At 38.8% G+C, this 18,423-nt stretch overlaps 2 protein-coding genes, 1 non-coding gene and 1 pseudogene across 6 annotated transcripts; 2 read left to right on the top strand and 2 right to left on the bottom strand.

Annotated features, from left to right (window-relative positions):
- Window positions 1-161: 161 nt before the first annotated feature.
- Window positions 162-2,939, bottom strand: LOC135640980 (uncharacterized). 2 transcript variants are annotated; one of them, XR_010497511.1, is made up of 4 exons: window positions 2,628-2,901; window positions 2,440-2,500; window positions 815-970; window positions 162-709 (listed from the first exon to the last, which is right to left on the bottom strand). XR_010497511.1 is itself a non-coding variant. In XM_065155893.1 (3 exons), the coding sequence occupies exons 1-3, from the start codon at window positions 2,637-2,639 to the stop codon at window positions 473-475; spliced, it is 405 nt and encodes a 134-aa protein (XP_065011965.1). In that variant the 5' UTR covers window positions 2,640-2,939; the 3' UTR covers window positions 162-472. The 2 variants fall into 2 exon arrangements, 1 of the variants encoding a protein (XP_065011965.1); XM_065155893.1 differs by lacking the exon at window positions 2,440-2,500 and having other exon boundaries at window positions 2,628-2,939.
- A 191-nt stretch (window positions 2,940-3,130) lies between these two features.
- LOC135640979 (uncharacterized) lies at window positions 3,131-5,621 on the top strand (annotated as a pseudogene).
- A 1,878-nt stretch (window positions 5,622-7,499) lies between these two features.
- Window positions 7,500-14,214, bottom strand: LOC135640978 (uncharacterized). Of its 3 annotated transcripts, none has more exons than XM_065155889.1 (8): window positions 13,565-14,214; window positions 12,978-13,412; window positions 11,837-11,907; window positions 11,097-11,606; window positions 8,776-10,363; window positions 8,456-8,675; window positions 8,184-8,372; window positions 7,500-7,918 (listed from the first exon to the last, which is right to left on the bottom strand). In XM_065155889.1, the coding sequence occupies exons 1-5, from the start codon at window positions 13,683-13,685 to the stop codon at window positions 9,587-9,589; spliced, it is 1,914 nt and encodes a 637-aa protein (XP_065011961.1). In that variant the 5' UTR covers window positions 13,686-14,214; the 3' UTR covers window positions 7,500-7,918; window positions 8,184-8,372; window positions 8,456-8,675; window positions 8,776-9,586. The 3 variants fall into 3 exon arrangements, with proteins under 3 accessions (XP_065011961.1, XP_065011962.1, XP_065011963.1); XM_065155890.1 differs by having other exon boundaries at window positions 8,456-8,575; XM_065155891.1 differs by lacking the exon at window positions 11,097-11,606.
- Window positions 14,215-14,579: 365 nt separating this feature from the next.
- Window positions 14,580-14,663, top strand: TRNAY-GUA (transfer RNA tyrosine (anticodon GUA)). The gene is given in 2 exon segments: window positions 14,580-14,616; window positions 14,628-14,663. It is a non-coding gene; the product is annotated as a tRNA-Tyr (tRNA).
- Window positions 14,664-18,423: the final 3,760 nt, after the last annotated feature.

The following is an 18,423-nucleotide window of genomic DNA, read 5'->3' as shown; positions in this document are numbered from 1 at the left end:
AATCAAGAAGAATCGAGATTAGATGTTTCACTTACATAAATACAAAAATTTTAATATAAAAAGCAAGATACAAAAAGTAGCTAATTATATGGTGTAATATATAATTAGCCCTTGGACAAAAGATAAAGACATGATGAATCTTCTAATCATGACAAGAATAATGAAAATAATGGTGTATCTATTGGTCATAAAAGTACTTTCAATGTGTTACACACCAATGCTATCTAAACAAGAAAATAGTGGCAGTGCCTCCTGCACTTTGAATACTCTTTCTGGGGTACTTAAAAGTATCTGAAAATACATTGCTTTGCAACACTAAGTTTCTGTCCCACAACAATGATTCATCAGTGAAATATGCAATGCCAAGTACACCTTGTTTTCGTGCAGTACAAACAATTCTAGAGATCAAGCAAGCATTTGAGTTGCAAGTAAGTCGAGGTTGCCATGGCACACATCAACTGGACAACCTGCTTCAGTATCTTGAACCAGTCCTGCCGGGAAGAACATTGTCCATAAATGCAACACAAATGCAGCAGGAGAACATCTCTTCATCGCTCTCTGCAGAATCATGCGGTAAGTTTATCCTTGAAGCATGCTCCAACTCTTCAGACAAAAATGATTTCGCGAGGCGTACATTTCTGTCTACTGGTGTCATCCCAATTAAACTGCCCAGAGTGATGCTGCGGTCTTGAAAGAAGGATCTGGTGGACTAATGTTGTCAATGAAAACAATGTAGTCAGTATACGCTACGAGTTCATTGAAATATGATGTCAACTGTGACTGAAAAAGGAGAAAAATGATGGCTCGGACATACCAGTGTGTCGAGGTCGGAGGAAGAGTACGAGGCGAAACTATCTGAATGCATATGATGTGAATTTGTTGATGTTACAGCAGCTTGAAAGTTCCCCATGCTCAATCTGACGGTCATGCTCTCCAGTCCAAATGGCCAACCACCAGGCATGTTTTCAACCTGAAAAAGGTATGTCTCAGCATATGCAAGACCCTTTCACTTACATAAGCAACATAGAGGTGAGATCTACACATTATTTTGCAACATTTAAGAACAATGTCTTTGGTTCAGTTCCAGATAAAGCATTAGTTTGCAACATTAGATAATCTAGGGAAAGTGCTCAGAACCATTGCAAAGCATCCTGTCAAATTCATTTAGGAAATTAAGAAATGCCTGCATACCTATCAATGATGTGATGCATCAACTAAGTTGAATTATATTCCCTAATATCTCCATGCCTGATAATTGCATGACTTTATGCCATATCAGCAGGGAAGAGTGACAAGTAATGCAAGCGAAAGTTCCAGTGGCGCCATGAAATGTTCAGTGGTTCAAGATGTAATACATTTCAGCGATGACAACTTAGAGAATATGGTTCATAAACCCAAACTGACAAGCAAAGAATATAAAGGAATTTGTAATAAAATTGTTGTTCCTAGAACTGAGTTTTAAGAAACAGATCATGCTTGTTGTGAACCTCAAATAAGCTTTTTAAGTCTTAATGGAAGACAAAACTAGCTTTTCATGCCCAAGTTTTAAGCTTTCAATTTCCATGCAAAGAGTTCTTAGATTTTCTAATCAGGCAAATACCAAGGGAACCTCTAACCTCGGACATTAAGAGGTGATTACTATGTAATAGTTTGGAATTGGAAAGAGAATTGCATCATCAGTCTCTTAATTTGGCCCGTCCTTTCAGTTTTGAAATTGGAAAATCTTACAAATATATTAGAACAGAAAAGATAACACATTTTTTAACAGCTGCATAGTCTATTAAAAACCATAATTATGTATATGGAGTCCAGAGGTCATAACTTCACTATTCAGGAAAAGGAAAACTGCAAGTGTTAACAAGCATCTAAGATCAAATGTCCATTCTCACTCCATGACACCTAACACAAGAACAAACTAACAACACGATGTCAAGTTATTTTATAGCTGGTCTTCATCCAAAATGTATGCTACCACTTTCTCAAAAATTGCCTTCTCATTATTCGTGCATGCATTTAGCTGCTATTTTAGCAGTATCAATGACAATCTTTGAAATGAAGCAACTTGTTCTACTAGGCTTCCTATGCTCAGTAGAAAATTGAGCAGCAATTAGAACTGATTCATGTATGCCTGGATTTCATGTTTTCTGTCATTCTTGAGACAATATGCTTTACACACTTTCCAAAACACTCCACTCAAACATATTAGTAAATGAACAGGAGGAGCTCCACAAATCTTGTGTTTCCGAATCTCTTATAGCTATCATGGTTTCAAGAATATGTTCGACAAAGGGTCAACGCAGATCACTCACTAGCAGAATAAAACAGACGATACATCTAATTTGTGCTGCCATCAGTATAAAATTTGCCAACTATAGTTGGAATTTGGAACCAACAATACTTCTTGGTATTTAGAAAAGGATAATTAATGTCAACAATTACCTCAGAAAACAAATGGTTTCTTCACACAGATCAATTTTCACAGACACCACAAACTTAATACCTGAAAATACCTTAAGAGTGCATCATACTGTGAGAAGTCCCAAATCAAGCTGAAAAGAATTTTGGATCTCACGCAAACATCCCGTTAACAGGAAGCTGTGAGATCAAAGGATGGGAAATTGACTGACCTGAGCAGCCATTGATGAACTAGCGGTATTCGACAGATGTCCCCAGAGAGTAGCTCGAAATCCTTCACCGTCGGCAGTGGTCGATTCATCGATGGGAAGCAACAGTAGCCGCAATTATATGGACGGAGAACAGATCCGAGAGAGAAATTTCCAAAAGAAGACACGACGATTGTCAGCTAGCCACCACGAGACAGTGCCGTGGGGGCTAAAACAGCGATAATAATGCGTGGCCTTCAGACCCGACCAAGCAAGTGACCCACCCGGAGACGGAACACAGATCATGAGGCAAGTCTCGGCTCCAATGATGGAAGACGAGTTGCTCCGTAGGTGGGGTAAGGAAATGGAGTGGGCATTCTTGGAGGAGATCACGCAGCAGCCAATCGATGTCGACTTTGACCAGCAGTTGGATGGATTTGATTGGTTGCCAGCCGACAGACGTTAAGGTGGACAAGACTGTAAATACAGAGCAAGGCTTCTGTTGACTAATCCAACAGTCAAAATTGGAGCCCAATGTGGTCACAGTTGGGCTCGGGGTTCGAATCTAATGGGCCATCATTTCTAGATTAAGCCCAACTTAAGCTCATGGGCCAAAACAAGTAGCCCGACTCAACCTGTGTTATTCTGGAACCTTCCGTAGCCGCCGTGTGATCTCTTCTGGACGCTTCCTCAACCTCAACCTCCCAAATCTACCACAGGCGAAGTAAAGACGAGGAATCGTCGATTACTGTTACCAGAGAAGAGGAAGAGGAAGAGGAAGGAGAACGCAAGCCACGGTGGAGGAATCGAGGGGGAAGAAGAGGAGCACGCACTCTCCTCACCCCGGCCATCACCAGGACGAGAGAAGAGAGGAGGGACGGGAGGAGATGGGGGTGGATTACTACAAGATCTTGGGCGTGGACAAGAGTGCCGAGGACGACGACCTCAGGAAGGCCTACCGCAAGTTTGCCATGAGGTGGCACCCTGACAAGAACCCTAATAATAAGAACGAAGCCGAGGCCAAGTTCAAGCAGATCTCCGAAGCCTATGAGGTACCATTCGACCTCCCTCGTCAAAGATCCAATCTTGACGATCCAATCCCTTCTTTTGATTTTACCTTGCGAAAAGGTCCTTAGTGACCCCCAGAAGCGCGCCGCCTATGACCAGTACGGCGAGGAGGGCCTCAAGGGCCAGGTCCCGCCGCCGGGCGCCGGGGACACCACGTTCTTCTCCGGCAGTGACGTTGGTGCGGCCTCGTTCAGGTTCAGGAGCGCCGACGACATCTTCGCGGAGTTCTTCGGGTTCCCAAGCCCGTTCTGCGGCGGCGCCATGGGCGGATAGTGGTTCCCTGGCGGGATGGGTGGGATGTTCGGAAATGACGCTTTCGTGTCGGCCTTCAGCGGCGAAGGGGAGGGAGCGACTATGCATACTCAACAGCCGCGCAAGGCGGCCCCCGTCGAGAAGAGGCTGCCATGCAGCCTCGAGGACTTATACAAAGGAACCGCCAAGAAGATGAAGATATCTAGGGAGGTTTTGGATGCCAGTGGGTGAGTTTTCGCTCTGATCTCTATCAAAGAAGTCCAGAAACATTGGCCTTTAGTTTTCATCCTTTATCGTGCTTTCATGGTTGATTTAGGTACTTCATTCACGTTTGTAATATACGTCTCTTTAGCTAGACTGCTATGTTATATAAATGAAGGAAAGAGGATGAAAACTGTAGTTCATGCTGCTTCATAGAAAAGTAGATCTATTTGGTAAAGCAATCACGAAAAGGTCATTTGTTCTATATTGTTCAAAAATATGATTTTTAATACCAATTCATCTCCCATTCTTACGATCAAAGATATTGGTGCTAGTTTATTGCTAATCGAGAGAATTAGTCTTGTATCTGCAGTTTTGGTGTTATATCTTGTGCTTATCTAATCTGTTTGAAGGAGACCACATTCATTGTTTATATTGTTCTTATAAATAATATGGTATTCTGTTGTTGTACATCTATGATCTGCTAGCATGCTTGAATTTTTCTGATGCTTGCTATACAATAATTTTTATCTAGGTTGAAAACATGATAGTATGATCATATCAGGTTTATAAGCTGTTCAGTGTCACATTAGAGAAAAGATATGCAATTTGTAATCACAGATCTCCAGTTTGGTCTTGGCTGCTAAATATTGTTAGTCTTCCTTGTCGAGTAGAAAACATGTTTTATGATAGTGATTGATAAAATGATTCTTTCAACTTCTTCAGTATGTTTGGTTACAGTGAACTTTGACTTTGGGTGATCGCCATGCATGCTGAGTAACATCTTATTAGATTTTACCCTGTGTTTTTATATCAAGAATTACATGGTTGTTTATTTCACCATTTATCTATCTTGTTTCATTAGTATAAAAAAAAATGCTGTTCCTTTTTTGTGTGCATGCAAAGAAAAGTTTTAGGAAGGTAAAGAGCTTTTGCATGGACCTAAAAGAATCGAATAAGGGTGTGTATCCAAGTGGTTAATTCAGTGAGACCAAACTGTAGGTTAGGACAGGAAAATATATACAACATTAAATGGATATAACTAGTTTATCACTGATAATAACAAATTGTGTGCATATAGTAACTGGATACTGATAACCATTTTCAGAATTATGTTCTAAATTTTTTGTTCTCCTACATAAAAATTCTATTTTCTTGATTATAATAATGTTTTCCCTGATGCAACTGCTGTGGTCCATCCTGAAGCAAAGGTTGTATAAAATTATAATTATGTTTGTATATGCTTTGTTCAGTTCAGTTGGATTACCACACCTTTTGATCCCCTTTCTGAGTTCTGACTGTCATCACAGAAGCAGGTCATGTTGTTTCAGGTTGTCATCAGAAGAAAGAGATCAATATTATTTAGTTTTTATTGGGAATGTATCCATATATGCTCTACTTGGTAGGATGAGTTCATCATGAAGCGGTTTTCTTGTTGTCCTTGTTGCTGGATATTCTTATAAAGCAAGTCAGTAGATGGATGTGACATTAGTGACACTGACTTCTCTGTTCTTGATTAGTTCACATTTTTATTTCTTTTCTCCTTTAATTATTACCTTCGTAATACTCTTTTCTAGTTACAAGGATTCAAGGCATTTAATTGTCTTTTTAATGCAAAATCATCAAACTTAAGTCTGACAGCATCAAATCTGCATTTGGTCTGATGGAAACAAATTCACATATGGATTGATCTTCCTGTTGCTGAGTTGGAAAAATCTGTGGAGGTGCTCTATTTTACTGTCTATTGCTCATTTCATGTGAGGCTTGAACTTGTTCTTATGTATGGATGTAAAACTCATTAGGAGCGATAAAGGTTTTGCCGGACACATTATTAGTATGAAGAAAAAGTTTCCTAATTATTATCACTAAATTGATAACCTAGTGATAACACTAAGTTTATGCTAATCCTGTTTGTGCCTTTTGTTAGTGAATCTTTACGATGTGGCCGAGGAGCCTGTGCGGCTTGGTCCGATTATCGATGTCCAGGATCGTCCCGAGGATGAGACCTTTGTCGGGTTGGGTTGAGCTCAGGGTCGGTCCGGATGCCCCTCTTCAGTTAGCACGCTCAGCTTTGTTACCGTAGAGCTCCTACACAAATTTTCTGACTTAAGCCATTCCAAAGATAAAGTCAATGGAACTTCTATATAAATTTTGTCGCCCCACGACAGATGCTGGCATGAGGTTTTTATTATGGTACTCGGGGTTCGATCGTACGTGATCTTCGCGCGGCGGTCGACTCCATGGGTAACGAGTTCGTACTTTTGGACGACTGTCACTCGGTATGTGTGGAACGGCACCATGCGGCATCGTCTCGAGCTTTTTGGATCAATCCTTGTCGGGACGACGCTGACTCATGCGGCTCCAATGGCGCGAGAGGGGAGCGATCATCGTCCCGAATTCGCGGTGGCACATTCGACATAGCACTCCGTCTTCCTCCCAAGGTTTCGTGTTTACGTTGACGTGATTGAAAATAGTATTCACGTGAGGAGATCCACAATATGCTCTATCACCTTTGCTAATATTTTTCTGGTAACATCTAACTTTTTGTGCTATTGTGTCACAGGAAAACAACGACAGTGGAAGAAATTTTGTCCATCGATGTTAGGCCAGGTTGGAAATTTTGTCCTCACATCATTGCTGCAGATATAGTCTTCATCATTGACGAAAAGCCACATAATGTATTCACAAGGGAAGGAAATGATCTGATTGCGACGCATAAGATCTCCTTGGTCGAAGCCCTGACCGGTTATACTGTTCAACTGACCACACCGGACCCATAGATTCGGTCATTCTACGCACGAGGAGGTGGTCCGTCGAGAGGGAATGCCGGTGCCGAAAGATCTTTCCAAGAAAGGAAATCTTCGTGTAAAGTTCAATATAAAGATCCCAACAAGGTTTGACTTCTGGGTTCAAAAGGGTGTTGACTCCATGATGTCGGCATGCCTGCAGCCTGAGGTCTCGATGTGATGGTAATTTCAATCAGGAATTATTCAATGGTCAGGATTAACAAGGTTTTAAGAGTTTAGCAGGTGTATCTACTCGGTTACAGAGGGATGAGTTAATGAGTTGACACTTAGTTATAGTCCAAAAGTGAATCCCACTGTGATCTGCTGATTCATTTTGTTGCATCTTCTGCCAACAATGAGAAGCAAATGTGCCAGACATGTTGGTTTCATGATTACATTAATAAAACTGAAGGAATAAGCAGATCCTTGATGTTTACTCTTATTAATTTGTCTATTAATCTTTTGTGCATCTCAATGATCTTTATGTAACGAGACCAATGGGGTTTATCGCAAGAATTTGGATGCAGCAGTTCAAGAATCACTCTCTGCGAGAAAGCATTTCTCAAGCAAACTACAAAGACAAAGAACATGAAAGATCTGAGAGGATTCATTGATTTCATTGCTATACAAAAATGAATCAAGGCGTAGTACACTTTCGACTGAATCATGAATGAGTGAACTGATCGTAGGTAGTAATCGTTGCGGCCAAAATTGACGGAGTCTAGCAGCTGCTTCGCTTTGCAGCTTAGTATGTCGGACATAAATATTGACAGAGAAACTTAAGAGGGGGGTTTCTGTGGTTGAGCATTTGCATTGACATAGCTGTTGGCCAGCAGATAAGTACTTTTCTCCCTGGTGGCCCAAGCCAGTGATCGGAACACCGTCATTGCACAAGCATGAAGAACCGGAGAAAGCTCTGGAGAAGGCGTTTGCATTGACAAGGCTGCTGTTGGCCAGCAGATGAGTAATTTTGTTCTTGGTGGGCCAAGAACGATGTCGTCGTGGTGCCTGCCACAAGAGCATCCATTAGAATCCAGGTATATAGGCAACATTCTACAACATCCTAAACTTTGAAATGCTTCATTCAGAGAATATTTGGCAAGAATTTTGTTTATTATATAAATTTCTGATGAGCAATAGCGGGTATTTGTTACCCATCATAGACAAGAATTGCATAAGAAAGCAGCTGTCACAAGTTGAAGCATTTACAGATCGAGCTCGTGATTAATTCTTCCTCAAATTCCAATAAAAAGAAAAGAAAAGAAACACATACCTCTTCTGTTAAAACACCGAAAGTTGTCCCACAGAATTAAACTCAGATCCACTCATTCATGTTCCGAGTGCTTCCGGATGAGTGATCATGCCAGAAACAGTAAATAAGCTTCCCCATCGTTGTAGACCAGCCTGATAGATCTCAACAATGTAGTTCACAGTCCACCGATATTCTTCTGTTGACACCATACTAACATAAAAACGAGAAAGAAAAGAAGAATCAGATCCAGAACAAATCTACCAAGCAGAATAAAGGACAAGGAAGATCATTACTTTTTTCTTAGAAAAGGTCAAGATTCATAGCTTTCTTCTTTGCTCCTTCCTCAACTCCTGAATGGAGTCAACTAGAACTCATCCGCAAACCTGAAGTGCTTGTATATTCTCGGGAGGATTCTGATGACAATCAAAGGAGCAAAGTCATGAAATGCTCGAGTGAACTTACATACGCATGAAAAACCATCAAAAGGCCATCAGAAGAGATCATTTTGTCAACCTAACAAATATAAAATTAATTAGTCCAACATACAGAACCTATTGCACAGTTATTTTGGTGTCAGTTTCATGAAATATTATCATCAGAAACTTTTGGTTACCTATATGTTGAGCAATCTTGCAGTCCCACTTGCACTCACTAATTGGAATATCATTTGCTTCCTTGTGAGCTTACACAGGTTCCAAGGATAAATAACATGTTCTTTAACCTGATGAGGCTGGCCCATTGAGTCATCTCCACGCTACATCACACTCTGATTGACCAAATCATAATACGAAGCTGATGTCTTAGTTGATATAGTAATTCTTTAATATAAAAAAAATGCTGCAGACAAGCTGATGTCAGCTTGTCAAACTAACATTCCACCTCATTCTCACAGAATGCCTGATACAATCATACCATTAGTCAATCTCATGACTTCTCTCTCCACCATACTTGCCATGTCACTATATCTGGCACAACAAAGCAGGTGACCTAAACGCTCTGGCTGTCACATTTTATCCCTGAGATTGCCATGCTGCAGATGAATCCGGAGAACTCTTTGGAGGTTGCTGATGATTCTCGTCATAAAGTCATAATAAAGCCATCAATGGAGAAAAAAAAAACCTAGTACCAAGTTCAATGGAACAAATAGAAAACCATAATTTGTACAGGCTATGCTAGAATTTGACACTTGTAAGGCCAGAAATAGCTCCCAGATAATGCCAGCTGCAAGACTGAAAGGCACGTACGAAAAGCCTCTTGACCAATTGATGTTTCTTTTTACTACAATATTTCAATATGACTGAGCAAACAGCTCCATTGGCCTCCAGCATACATGGGTACCAATCTAAGACCAAAGATGATGGCAGTTTCAAGAATCACTTCTTTTTCAACTTTATGACTTTCCATGTGCATAATACATAGCCCTATTAAGCAGTTTGTTCTGAAGAAAGGGGTGATGTTCTTCTGTCTTCATTAACCTCCATTTTCTTGTCCTTGGACTCCTCTTTCATGTTGGAATCCTCATCATCTGTCTCATCTTCATCATCCTCAACATTCAGATCAACATCCACGACTTCCTGCCTGTTGTGATCCTTGTGTATATCATCATTTTCAATATCTATATCACATGGATCTACTGAATTGGTTTGGGCATAATGCCTTCCATTTTCGGTTGCCTGATCATCAAACCCGTCACTGCAAGTTGAATCAGATCCGGTGGACCATGATAGAGAACTCTCATTGTCATTGTCAATATAAACTGCCTTCTTCTCTCTTTCATTCCACTCAGCAATAAGAGGTCTGACGCATCTTCCAGTGTTGCTGAAATAGCTTACTCTTGTGTCCCCAGTATCTGTTATACTACTGTGAGATCTCTCTCGCGGCTTCACAAAATAACGGCTATATCCATGCCAATGACCGACCTGATGTGGAAGGTCAGCTGTCTGATTCATTACCACCTTGTTGAAGTTCTTGTTTTCTACTTCCTTGAAGGCTACTACAGCAGAGATATGATTTTCTACCAATCCCATCTGAAGATGACTACTACCTTCTCCGCCTTGGCCATGACCCCCTGGTGCAGGATCGCCATGTCCAACATCAGGAACACCTGAATCCCTTTCTTTCTTGGCATCAACTATCTTTTGAACTTCTGTGAGATCATGCTTTTGGTTACCATTGTCACTGGTAGATCCTAATGAATGTATCTGCAGTTAAAAAACAAATCTTATTAACATTCAAAATCTAAAAAAGCAGAAAACATTTCGATAAGCATGCCCAAGGTTGCAAAAAATGCTCAATAAATGATTTCTAGTGGCTAGCAAAAATTGTTAAAGATTTACAATATATCAGGTGTATAACACTTTGGAAGCTACATCAAGTAATCAACTGACACCATGAATCAGCTCATAATTTAAGGAATGCTCTTAATTAACCACTATGTGCATGATAGGAAGCTCCGTGATATCTCGATCTGTGTTTTGAGTTTCAACCCCATAAACTTATGCTACAGAACTATTTGCCTTCCATTATTTGCTTTGTACAAGGAATAGTTGTAAACAATTTGTCTTGTAAAATTTAGATACTCATGACAACAGACTCTATTCAGTTTTCTCATGGAGGAGCTTTTGCACATAATCTTTTAATTCCTAGGAATAGACAGAACAAAAATAAGAAAAATAAAGCAGCACTTTCAGCCAAATGGTATTTGGACTTTTTTTTTCACATTTGTTCCCATTTGATTATAGGAGTTTGGAGATGCTGAAGTAGTCTTTAAAGCAGGGACTTGAAAGAAAACACCACTTATTGTATATAACTTTTTTAAACTCTTTATAGATCAAATCAACACATGCACAATGATAGATTTGTCTTATCTTTCTTTGCTGAGGCACGACTCCAAAATATTTAATAAAAGATCGTCTTATTGACAGTTCAAATTACCTTCTCACTTCGAAGCTCATTGGCATTGCAGGTAATTATTTGATCAGACGATGGAAACTGATTGTCCAATCGAGTAGCTGGATGATTCTTATCCTGAGAATCAGAAGCTGAACTTCTATACAAATGATCTGGGGCTTTCTGATGACCATTTAGAGTTGAAGAAATAGTCATTTGTTTGCCTTGTTGAGATTGATTGGCGGAATCTGATAGCTGACCTTGAGGGGTAAACGCTGAAGCTGCACTTACATATTCACTAACAGTCTGCCCTTCAGCAGACGTTAATACCTGATTATTTAAAGTATTAGCTGGAGATAAAGGGCAAATAGCCTGTTTTACTCTTTCATAACTATCTAGCCAGCTTGGTTGCATTGGAAAAAGTTGGTATTCCTCAACAACCCTGGGAGAACCATCAGGATTAAGTGCATCAAAATCTCGAGTGGAGATATCAGTTCCTTCATTAGAGAAGTTTGTCATTAAACAACAACCCGACATGGGCAACGATGTGGCTGCCTGTAGAAGGAAAAGATAACCATCTTACCAATGATAAATTACTCGAAATGTCCTTTTACATGGAAAGAGTCAAAGTACAATACATCATAATGAAAAACATTCTTTACCATCCAATAAGAAGTTATCAGATTAAGTAATCTATATGCATGAGCCAGGAGTCTCAATTTCGCAGGTTTAGACAGGAAATCATAATCAAGTAGCGAAACAAATGACAAAATAGAGTACAAGACCTTGATCGACTTGACGGTTGGTCTCTCAGTTACTTTGCCATCACAAGGCCACAGTGATGATCTCTGTTGTGCTGCATTTGCCATTTGTATAAAGCTAGTCAGCAGCAATCTCCACATAACAAACAAAGAAAAGCTAAAATATCGACAGCTGACCAACCTATAGTATTCAAACGATTTGTAGGAAAATTAGTCAAAGTTATATCTTAAAAATAAAATGATTATATAATGTATGAACCTTTAAATAAAAGTTGGCTAAAGATAAATCAAATATGCCATAATACGTAAGATAGTGGGACGCCAAATTTAGTAGCTATAAAAAAATTTTAAAAAAGAAAAATGAAAAAAAAAAAAGGTTTAATTCTGCGTAAACTTAAATACTTACAAATTTGCAGCTGTAAACTTTAACTTGGGAAAAAAGGACAACGAGGTTGAAGTTTGAAGTGACATGGCAAATACACACATGATACCCTAAACTTCAGAAGGAAGGTGAGTCATACACAAAACTGCATAGGCACCTTGTGCACACTGCACTGTGGTTTGACAAGTACCAAAGGGTGGTTGGTTTACAGAGCAACAAAGAGTTTATTTCCACTATGGATTGCATTTTTTAGCATTAAGATACTAATGATCCTAACTTGAAGCCACAGTTCTAAGTAATGAAAGTCAAACATTAGAATCAGAACAAGTAATCCAACAGACTCAAGTAACAATTTGTGGGCAAACGTAAGACACATGTGATATATACTCTGATTTTAATAATAAAGTGCACTCGACTTCTGGCCAGTCACCTAAAAAATTCTAGATGCCAACCTTTTCCTAATGATGCTCATATTTCTAATAATACATAATACAAGATCTTCTTTCCATAAATTTTAAGAAATAGTTGTGTTTTGTCCACCCAACCACTTAGATATTCCCACTGTAGAATAACATAGCTTTCTCCAAGCTCATATTCTAAGTACTGTGAAAATGTATTTAAGGCATAGCAACCCTAAAAGTTAAACACTATCATGAAAACAAACAGCATTTAAGGCATGATCAACATACATTCATCACGATCTAACAGTCAGCCCCAAGTCAAGAGAATCAAGAGAAAGAGCAAACAACAGGAGTTTTGGCAGAGTTGGAAGAATCACGATACCTAAAGGTGCCCCAAAAGCACCAGGCGGCAAAGGCTTAAACTCAACACCAAGAATCGGCCCATCAGCCCTCAAAGGATGCCCAAGCTTTTTCTCAACGTGCACGGTCACACTTTGCTGATCTTGCATTTGTGTGAAGAGTTGAGCTAGCCTTTCAGGCACCAAGTGTTGCAGCATCTCAGAGTTCCTCCTTGAACTTGAGGATTCAGTACCAGCCACTGGGTCAGCAAATGACGTTGAGCTGGAGCTCAAGCCGGAATTGGAAACAGCTGCGAAATTCACAAACTTCCCATCACCCTCGTTCCTAGTTCTGTACCTCCGAGGGCCATGCCGATCCATATACCTCCTATTTCCAAACCAGTACTGGACTTGCTTGTAGTCCAGCCCAGTCAACTTGGCCAACTCTTCCTTCATGGCCGCAGATGGATTCGGCGCCACTGAACAAATCAAAGTATGCACCAGAAGAACAGATAAGCGAGTGAAGCAGGAGACTATCAAAGATTTAACGAACCACCAACATGTATATTTTAAAAAGGAAATAAAAATCCGAACTTGAAGCTGAAAGTAGCAGAAAAGAAGAGCAAACCACCTGCGTAAGCGTTCTCAAGGATCTGGACTTGCAACGGATTCTTCCACTGCTTCTTGACCTCCGAGGCCCCGAATCCCGCCTCAAGAAGCTTCTTTTCACCATTGCCTTCGCCGTGCTCCATCCGAAATCACAGCTCCAAAATCACAAAAACAACTCCGACGGGGATGGAACGGGAAGAAACCGGTAAAAAGAGGACGGCACGCACGCGGTCAATACACGCGGGGAGGAGAGGGGTCCGCGGGCGGAGATGTCAGTCGCGGAAGAAGGCAAGGAGAGGAAGAGGCAAAGAGGGGGATCGGACGAGGGCACGCGCATCATCATTAGCAGATCACAAAAGGAGGCGATGACAGGGAGGAGCCAAAAGAGGTATCGTCGGAGGCGATTAATGCGGCGGGGATCGGAGGAGGAGGAAGGAATCCGAGTGGGATTTGGAGGCGTTTGGGGCCGAGGGCGCGCCTTGTTCTGCTTCTTCCATCGCGGGAGAGATCGAGGTGGAGGGATTTGGGGGGCATTGAATGAGGGCAGGGTTTTAGATCGACAAGCCTCAAATCTCGCTATATATGCAGCGACATCAGGAGGAAGAGGAGGAGGAGGAGGAGGAGGTTAGGTGGGCGTTTCGTGGGAGGGACAGAGAAGAATAAGACGGAGAGCGGGTAGGGTTGGGTTTAGGTTTCCGGGAGACGGCGACTTTAGGTTTATTTCCGGCACAGGTCGTCGCGTGTTGGGTGGGCCATGCCATTTGCTGACGCCGAGGGGCCCATTTGGCGTCACATTTCTCGCATTATTATATGAATTGATTTGGATTTCGATGCATACGAGCACCCCAAAAAAACACTCAAATCCGTACCACGACAATTAATCCGATTTAAAAAAATAAATAATAAAATGTCACACTATCCATCTCGCGTATTTTCCCCAAAAATAAAACATATAATATATTAATTCAAAAAAAATAAAATCATAGGCAATGATAAACATTAGAATTTAAATTAATGACCAACTAATAATTGTAACACCGACCTTAGCTCAGTTGGTAGAGCGGAGGACTGTAGTCAGTATAGTTATCCTTAGGTCGCTGGTTCGAATCCGGCAGGCCGGAATATTTTTTCTTATTTTACCCTCTACATAAGATAAATGAACAATTTTATTTTTAGAATATTAATTTTAATATATATATATATATATATATATATATATATAACTCATATGGTTTTTTGCTTTTTTTTTAGATATATATCATATGTTAGTCAATAGAGTGATAACAATATGCTAGTTTATTTTTTAGGATGTCTAAATCAAATTAAGATACTCATTAATTGGATATGATAGATGAATAAGTCTCGAACTAAGACTTTAATTAGCTTTTATGGCTACATTAATAAGTCTCATTAGTAAATATCTTAATAGTTTATTGTAATATTTTGAGATTAAATCCTACCTTCATTACTTATTTTTATAATAATAATAATAATAATAATAATATGTTTTGATAATAAAGAGGATGAAGCTAAAATATTTCAATTTATTTTTAATTTATGGTAATATATGAAAAGGTGTTGTTTCTTTGATTTTTTTTTCTTTGGTTAGTATTTACAAGAAATTAAACAGGTTTCTCATGTGGAATTAGTGACATCTAATGGTAGGATTTATCTATTATTATAAAATTAATTTATGATTTTATTAATATTATCACCGATAATGACGATTTAGTATCATATTATATATGAAAGGACAATTTATAAAATTATATATAAGTCCATTATGAAATTAATATTTAGGTAAAAATTATTCTCTTCAAACTATATTACAACAAATGGCATAAAAATGGATTTAGTATTTTACATATATATATATATATATATATATATATATATATATATATATATATATATATATATATATATATATATATATATATATATATATATATATATATATATATATATATATATATATTAGTGGATCAATTTTCTTATCTGGTCAATATTAGACCAATATCTCCTTTTTATCGCAATCATATCATTAAAAGGTAGCAAAAATAATAAAAATTTGAATGGTTTTACATAAATATATATTAAGAGTCAAAATTCATGAAAGTTGGGCATCGGCTCCAAGTTGGGCCTCCTCTTGTCCGTGATATGTTGTAAATGTATATGCAATGCTTGCTGATGTTTTTGCTACGAAAATTCGATTTGGAAACAGCTACGAAGTATTAATTGCAATAAACAAAAGTGAATTTTTTTGTATAAAAACTATTCTGCGACGCTAAAATATTTTGTAGTATTGACAATAATAGGAGGAGTCATATTTCTCAAATAAATCATATATTTATTATGGAGACTTGTTAATGAATATAATATAATCCCAATCTATATATTTTATATAACGAAAACCATATTTGAGGCTCAAATCATGTAATAAATTGTTAAAGCTTTTATCAACCAACTACTTATAAATATATTGAATGAGATTTCAAATTGTTTATTAGTTTTTATCAGTCAACTACTTGATACCTTCATAAATATGTCGAATAAGACTTCTAAATCTTGACTTTGTGTAATTTAGTCTATTATATCATCATCAAATTAATTTAGTCTATTATATATATATATATATATATATATATAAGAGAAGGTAAACTTCAAACCTATAGTTTTACGATGAACTATCAAAGTTTTTACCAACTAAATTAATCAACACTTTCTTTGTATCGAAATCTTTCTCATTAAATAGATTTTATATTTATAATAATAATAATATAATATCGAATATTTTTAAATTATAATTATCTTTACTAAGTTTGATCAATCCAATCCAATCGATTAAACCGGTTGATCAATTCCGCTTAAAAACATTGTATTAAAAGGAGACAATCATTTCATTGACTTATCAAAAAAATTGATGAAAAATAAATATCCTTAAACATAACAAATCTAAAATATAATTATTTAATTATTTTAATTATGAAAGAAAACAAGCATCATATTGAGTGGGTCTATATTTAGCACCCACACAGAATCCATTATTTTTTTTTTCATTTTTTATATAAAATTTATTTTTTCATTATTCATAATCATCTCAATTAGTCATGCTCCGATTGACATATCACATAATCATACAAAATAATAATTAAATATAATATTTTAGGATTCATTTTCAACATAGTATATTATATTTTGGACCATTTATATATATCGATTATTAATCAACTTGTCTTAATGATTACATACCCTCAAGAAATATTATAGTTTGACGATTCCTCGAGTGACTAAGATTGATAATTTACATCAAATCATATTATTTTGAAATTCAAATCGAGGAACGATCACTTGTACAAATGTGGCCACACATCAAAGTTATAATACATATGGACGAAAGAGACGCGTATCCCCAACAAAAATTAGATTTCCTAATTCCACTCAACAACCATCGGATTTGATGTAGAAAGAGGCATTGATGGTGGCTTTTCTATGTCCATGACCTACCACATTCATTATGTTCATAGTTGAAGGATATTGAACATGATTTATGCTGCGATGACCACCATATGTTGAAGTTGGGTCAAGTCATCATGTATGAATGTCCCCAAAGGTCGGTATACTTCTTTTTCATCTCCCTCTCCCTCTCTCTCTCTCTCTCTCTCTCTCTCTAATATCAACTCCATAAATAAGATACATGTAGTGTGTCATGGATTATGAAGCATCATAGAATGGCACTTTAGAAGTACCTCCTGAAGCCATGTTGAATCTCGTACCAACTTTTCTCACATGCTTTAGGTGAAAACATGAGATATATATATATTGGAAGAAATCTTACATAAAATGGAATGATCATGTGACTTTATTACAGTCGATCTGAAGGTGACAACACAAAGATCATGTGAAAGATACAGAGAATATTATTAGCATATTAGATTTCAGATACGAAACAGATCCAAAGATTTGTGCAGGCACAAAGATTCACCTGTCCTGTTGTTGCATCATATCTCTCCATGTTCCTCCTTTCCCAAAGCCACAACCAAAACCAAACGTAAAAGGCATGCACCGGCCAGCAGCTGAAAGCCAAGCTTGAAAGCGAAGCATGATTTGGACCCAACACCATTTCCTAAGCTCTTTCCTTTTCAGAGTTCTCATTGCTCATGATGGTAAAGACGCGAAGGATGAAGAAATCATTAAGCTCTGTGACCTGGTTGCTGTCTGAGAAAGTTTCATCAAAGAAGATCCGTAACGATCCATCGGAAGCCGAAAGCATCTCTTGCAGAGATGAAGCAGAATGAATTCATTGGCCGATCACTCCACCATTAAATCGTCCATCCACCCAGTGTACGACGGGAGTTTAATGGGGGAAGCAATTTGCCGGCAGCAGAAGCGAGGAGAGACGCTCATGTGGTTACCCCCTTGGCTGCCCTTTCCCCTTGCCTGCCGGCGATGGCACTGACTCCGTTCTGATTGACGTTAACCTCGACACGACGTCCATCGATCTCATAAATTTATTGGATGTAGAACACACTCATCGATGAGAAGATTCACATCACGCTGCACTGACTCCAAATCGGTCAGTCACCGCCACCTCGGCCACTGCCTCCACCGTCGCTTCCCGCCCACAACGAGGCACATGAATCAAATATCTCCGACACACCCATTTGCTGGCTGCTCGCTCGCAACAGCTCAAACCCGGCCGGACCTCCTCACCTGTCATTTTTCGTGTTGTCACGCAGAGGGTGAGACGACATGTTTGCTCCTCAGTCGCAGCGATTCTCTCGTGCATGCAGCATCCCGTTCTCGGGGTGGGAGTGTGATGAGATTACTAGGGTGTAGACCAGCCTGCGTGTGCATGAGCGAGATTGCCGCAGGATTCCC

The sequence above is a fragment of the Musa acuminata genome, chromosome BXJ3-6 (genome assembly GCF_036884655.1).
Source record: "Musa acuminata AAA Group cultivar baxijiao chromosome BXJ3-6, Cavendish_Baxijiao_AAA, whole genome shotgun sequence".
NCBI lineage: Eukaryota > Viridiplantae > Streptophyta > Magnoliopsida > Zingiberales > Musaceae > Musa > Musa acuminata.
Note: the sequence above shows the minus strand (reverse complement) of the source record. Positions and strands in the feature narration are given on the sequence as shown.

Coding starts and splice junctions, on each gene's coding strand:
- LOC135640980 (XM_065155893.1), bottom strand. Junction 710..814: donor CCTCCGACCTCGACACACTG/GTATGTCCGAGC, acceptor TGACAACATTAG/TCCACCAGATCCTTCTTTCA.
- LOC135640978 (XM_065155889.1), bottom strand. CDS start 13,685: ATGGAGCACGGCGAAGGCAATGGTGAAAAGAAGCTTCTTGAGGCGGGA. Junction 11,607..11,836: donor CAACCGTCAAGTCGATCAAG/GTCTTGTACTCT, acceptor TTCCTTCTACAG/GCAGCCACATCGTTGCCCAT. Junction 10,364..11,096: donor ATGAGCTTCGAAGTGAGAAG/GTAATTTGAACT, acceptor TTTTAACTGCAG/ATACATTCATTAGGATCTAC.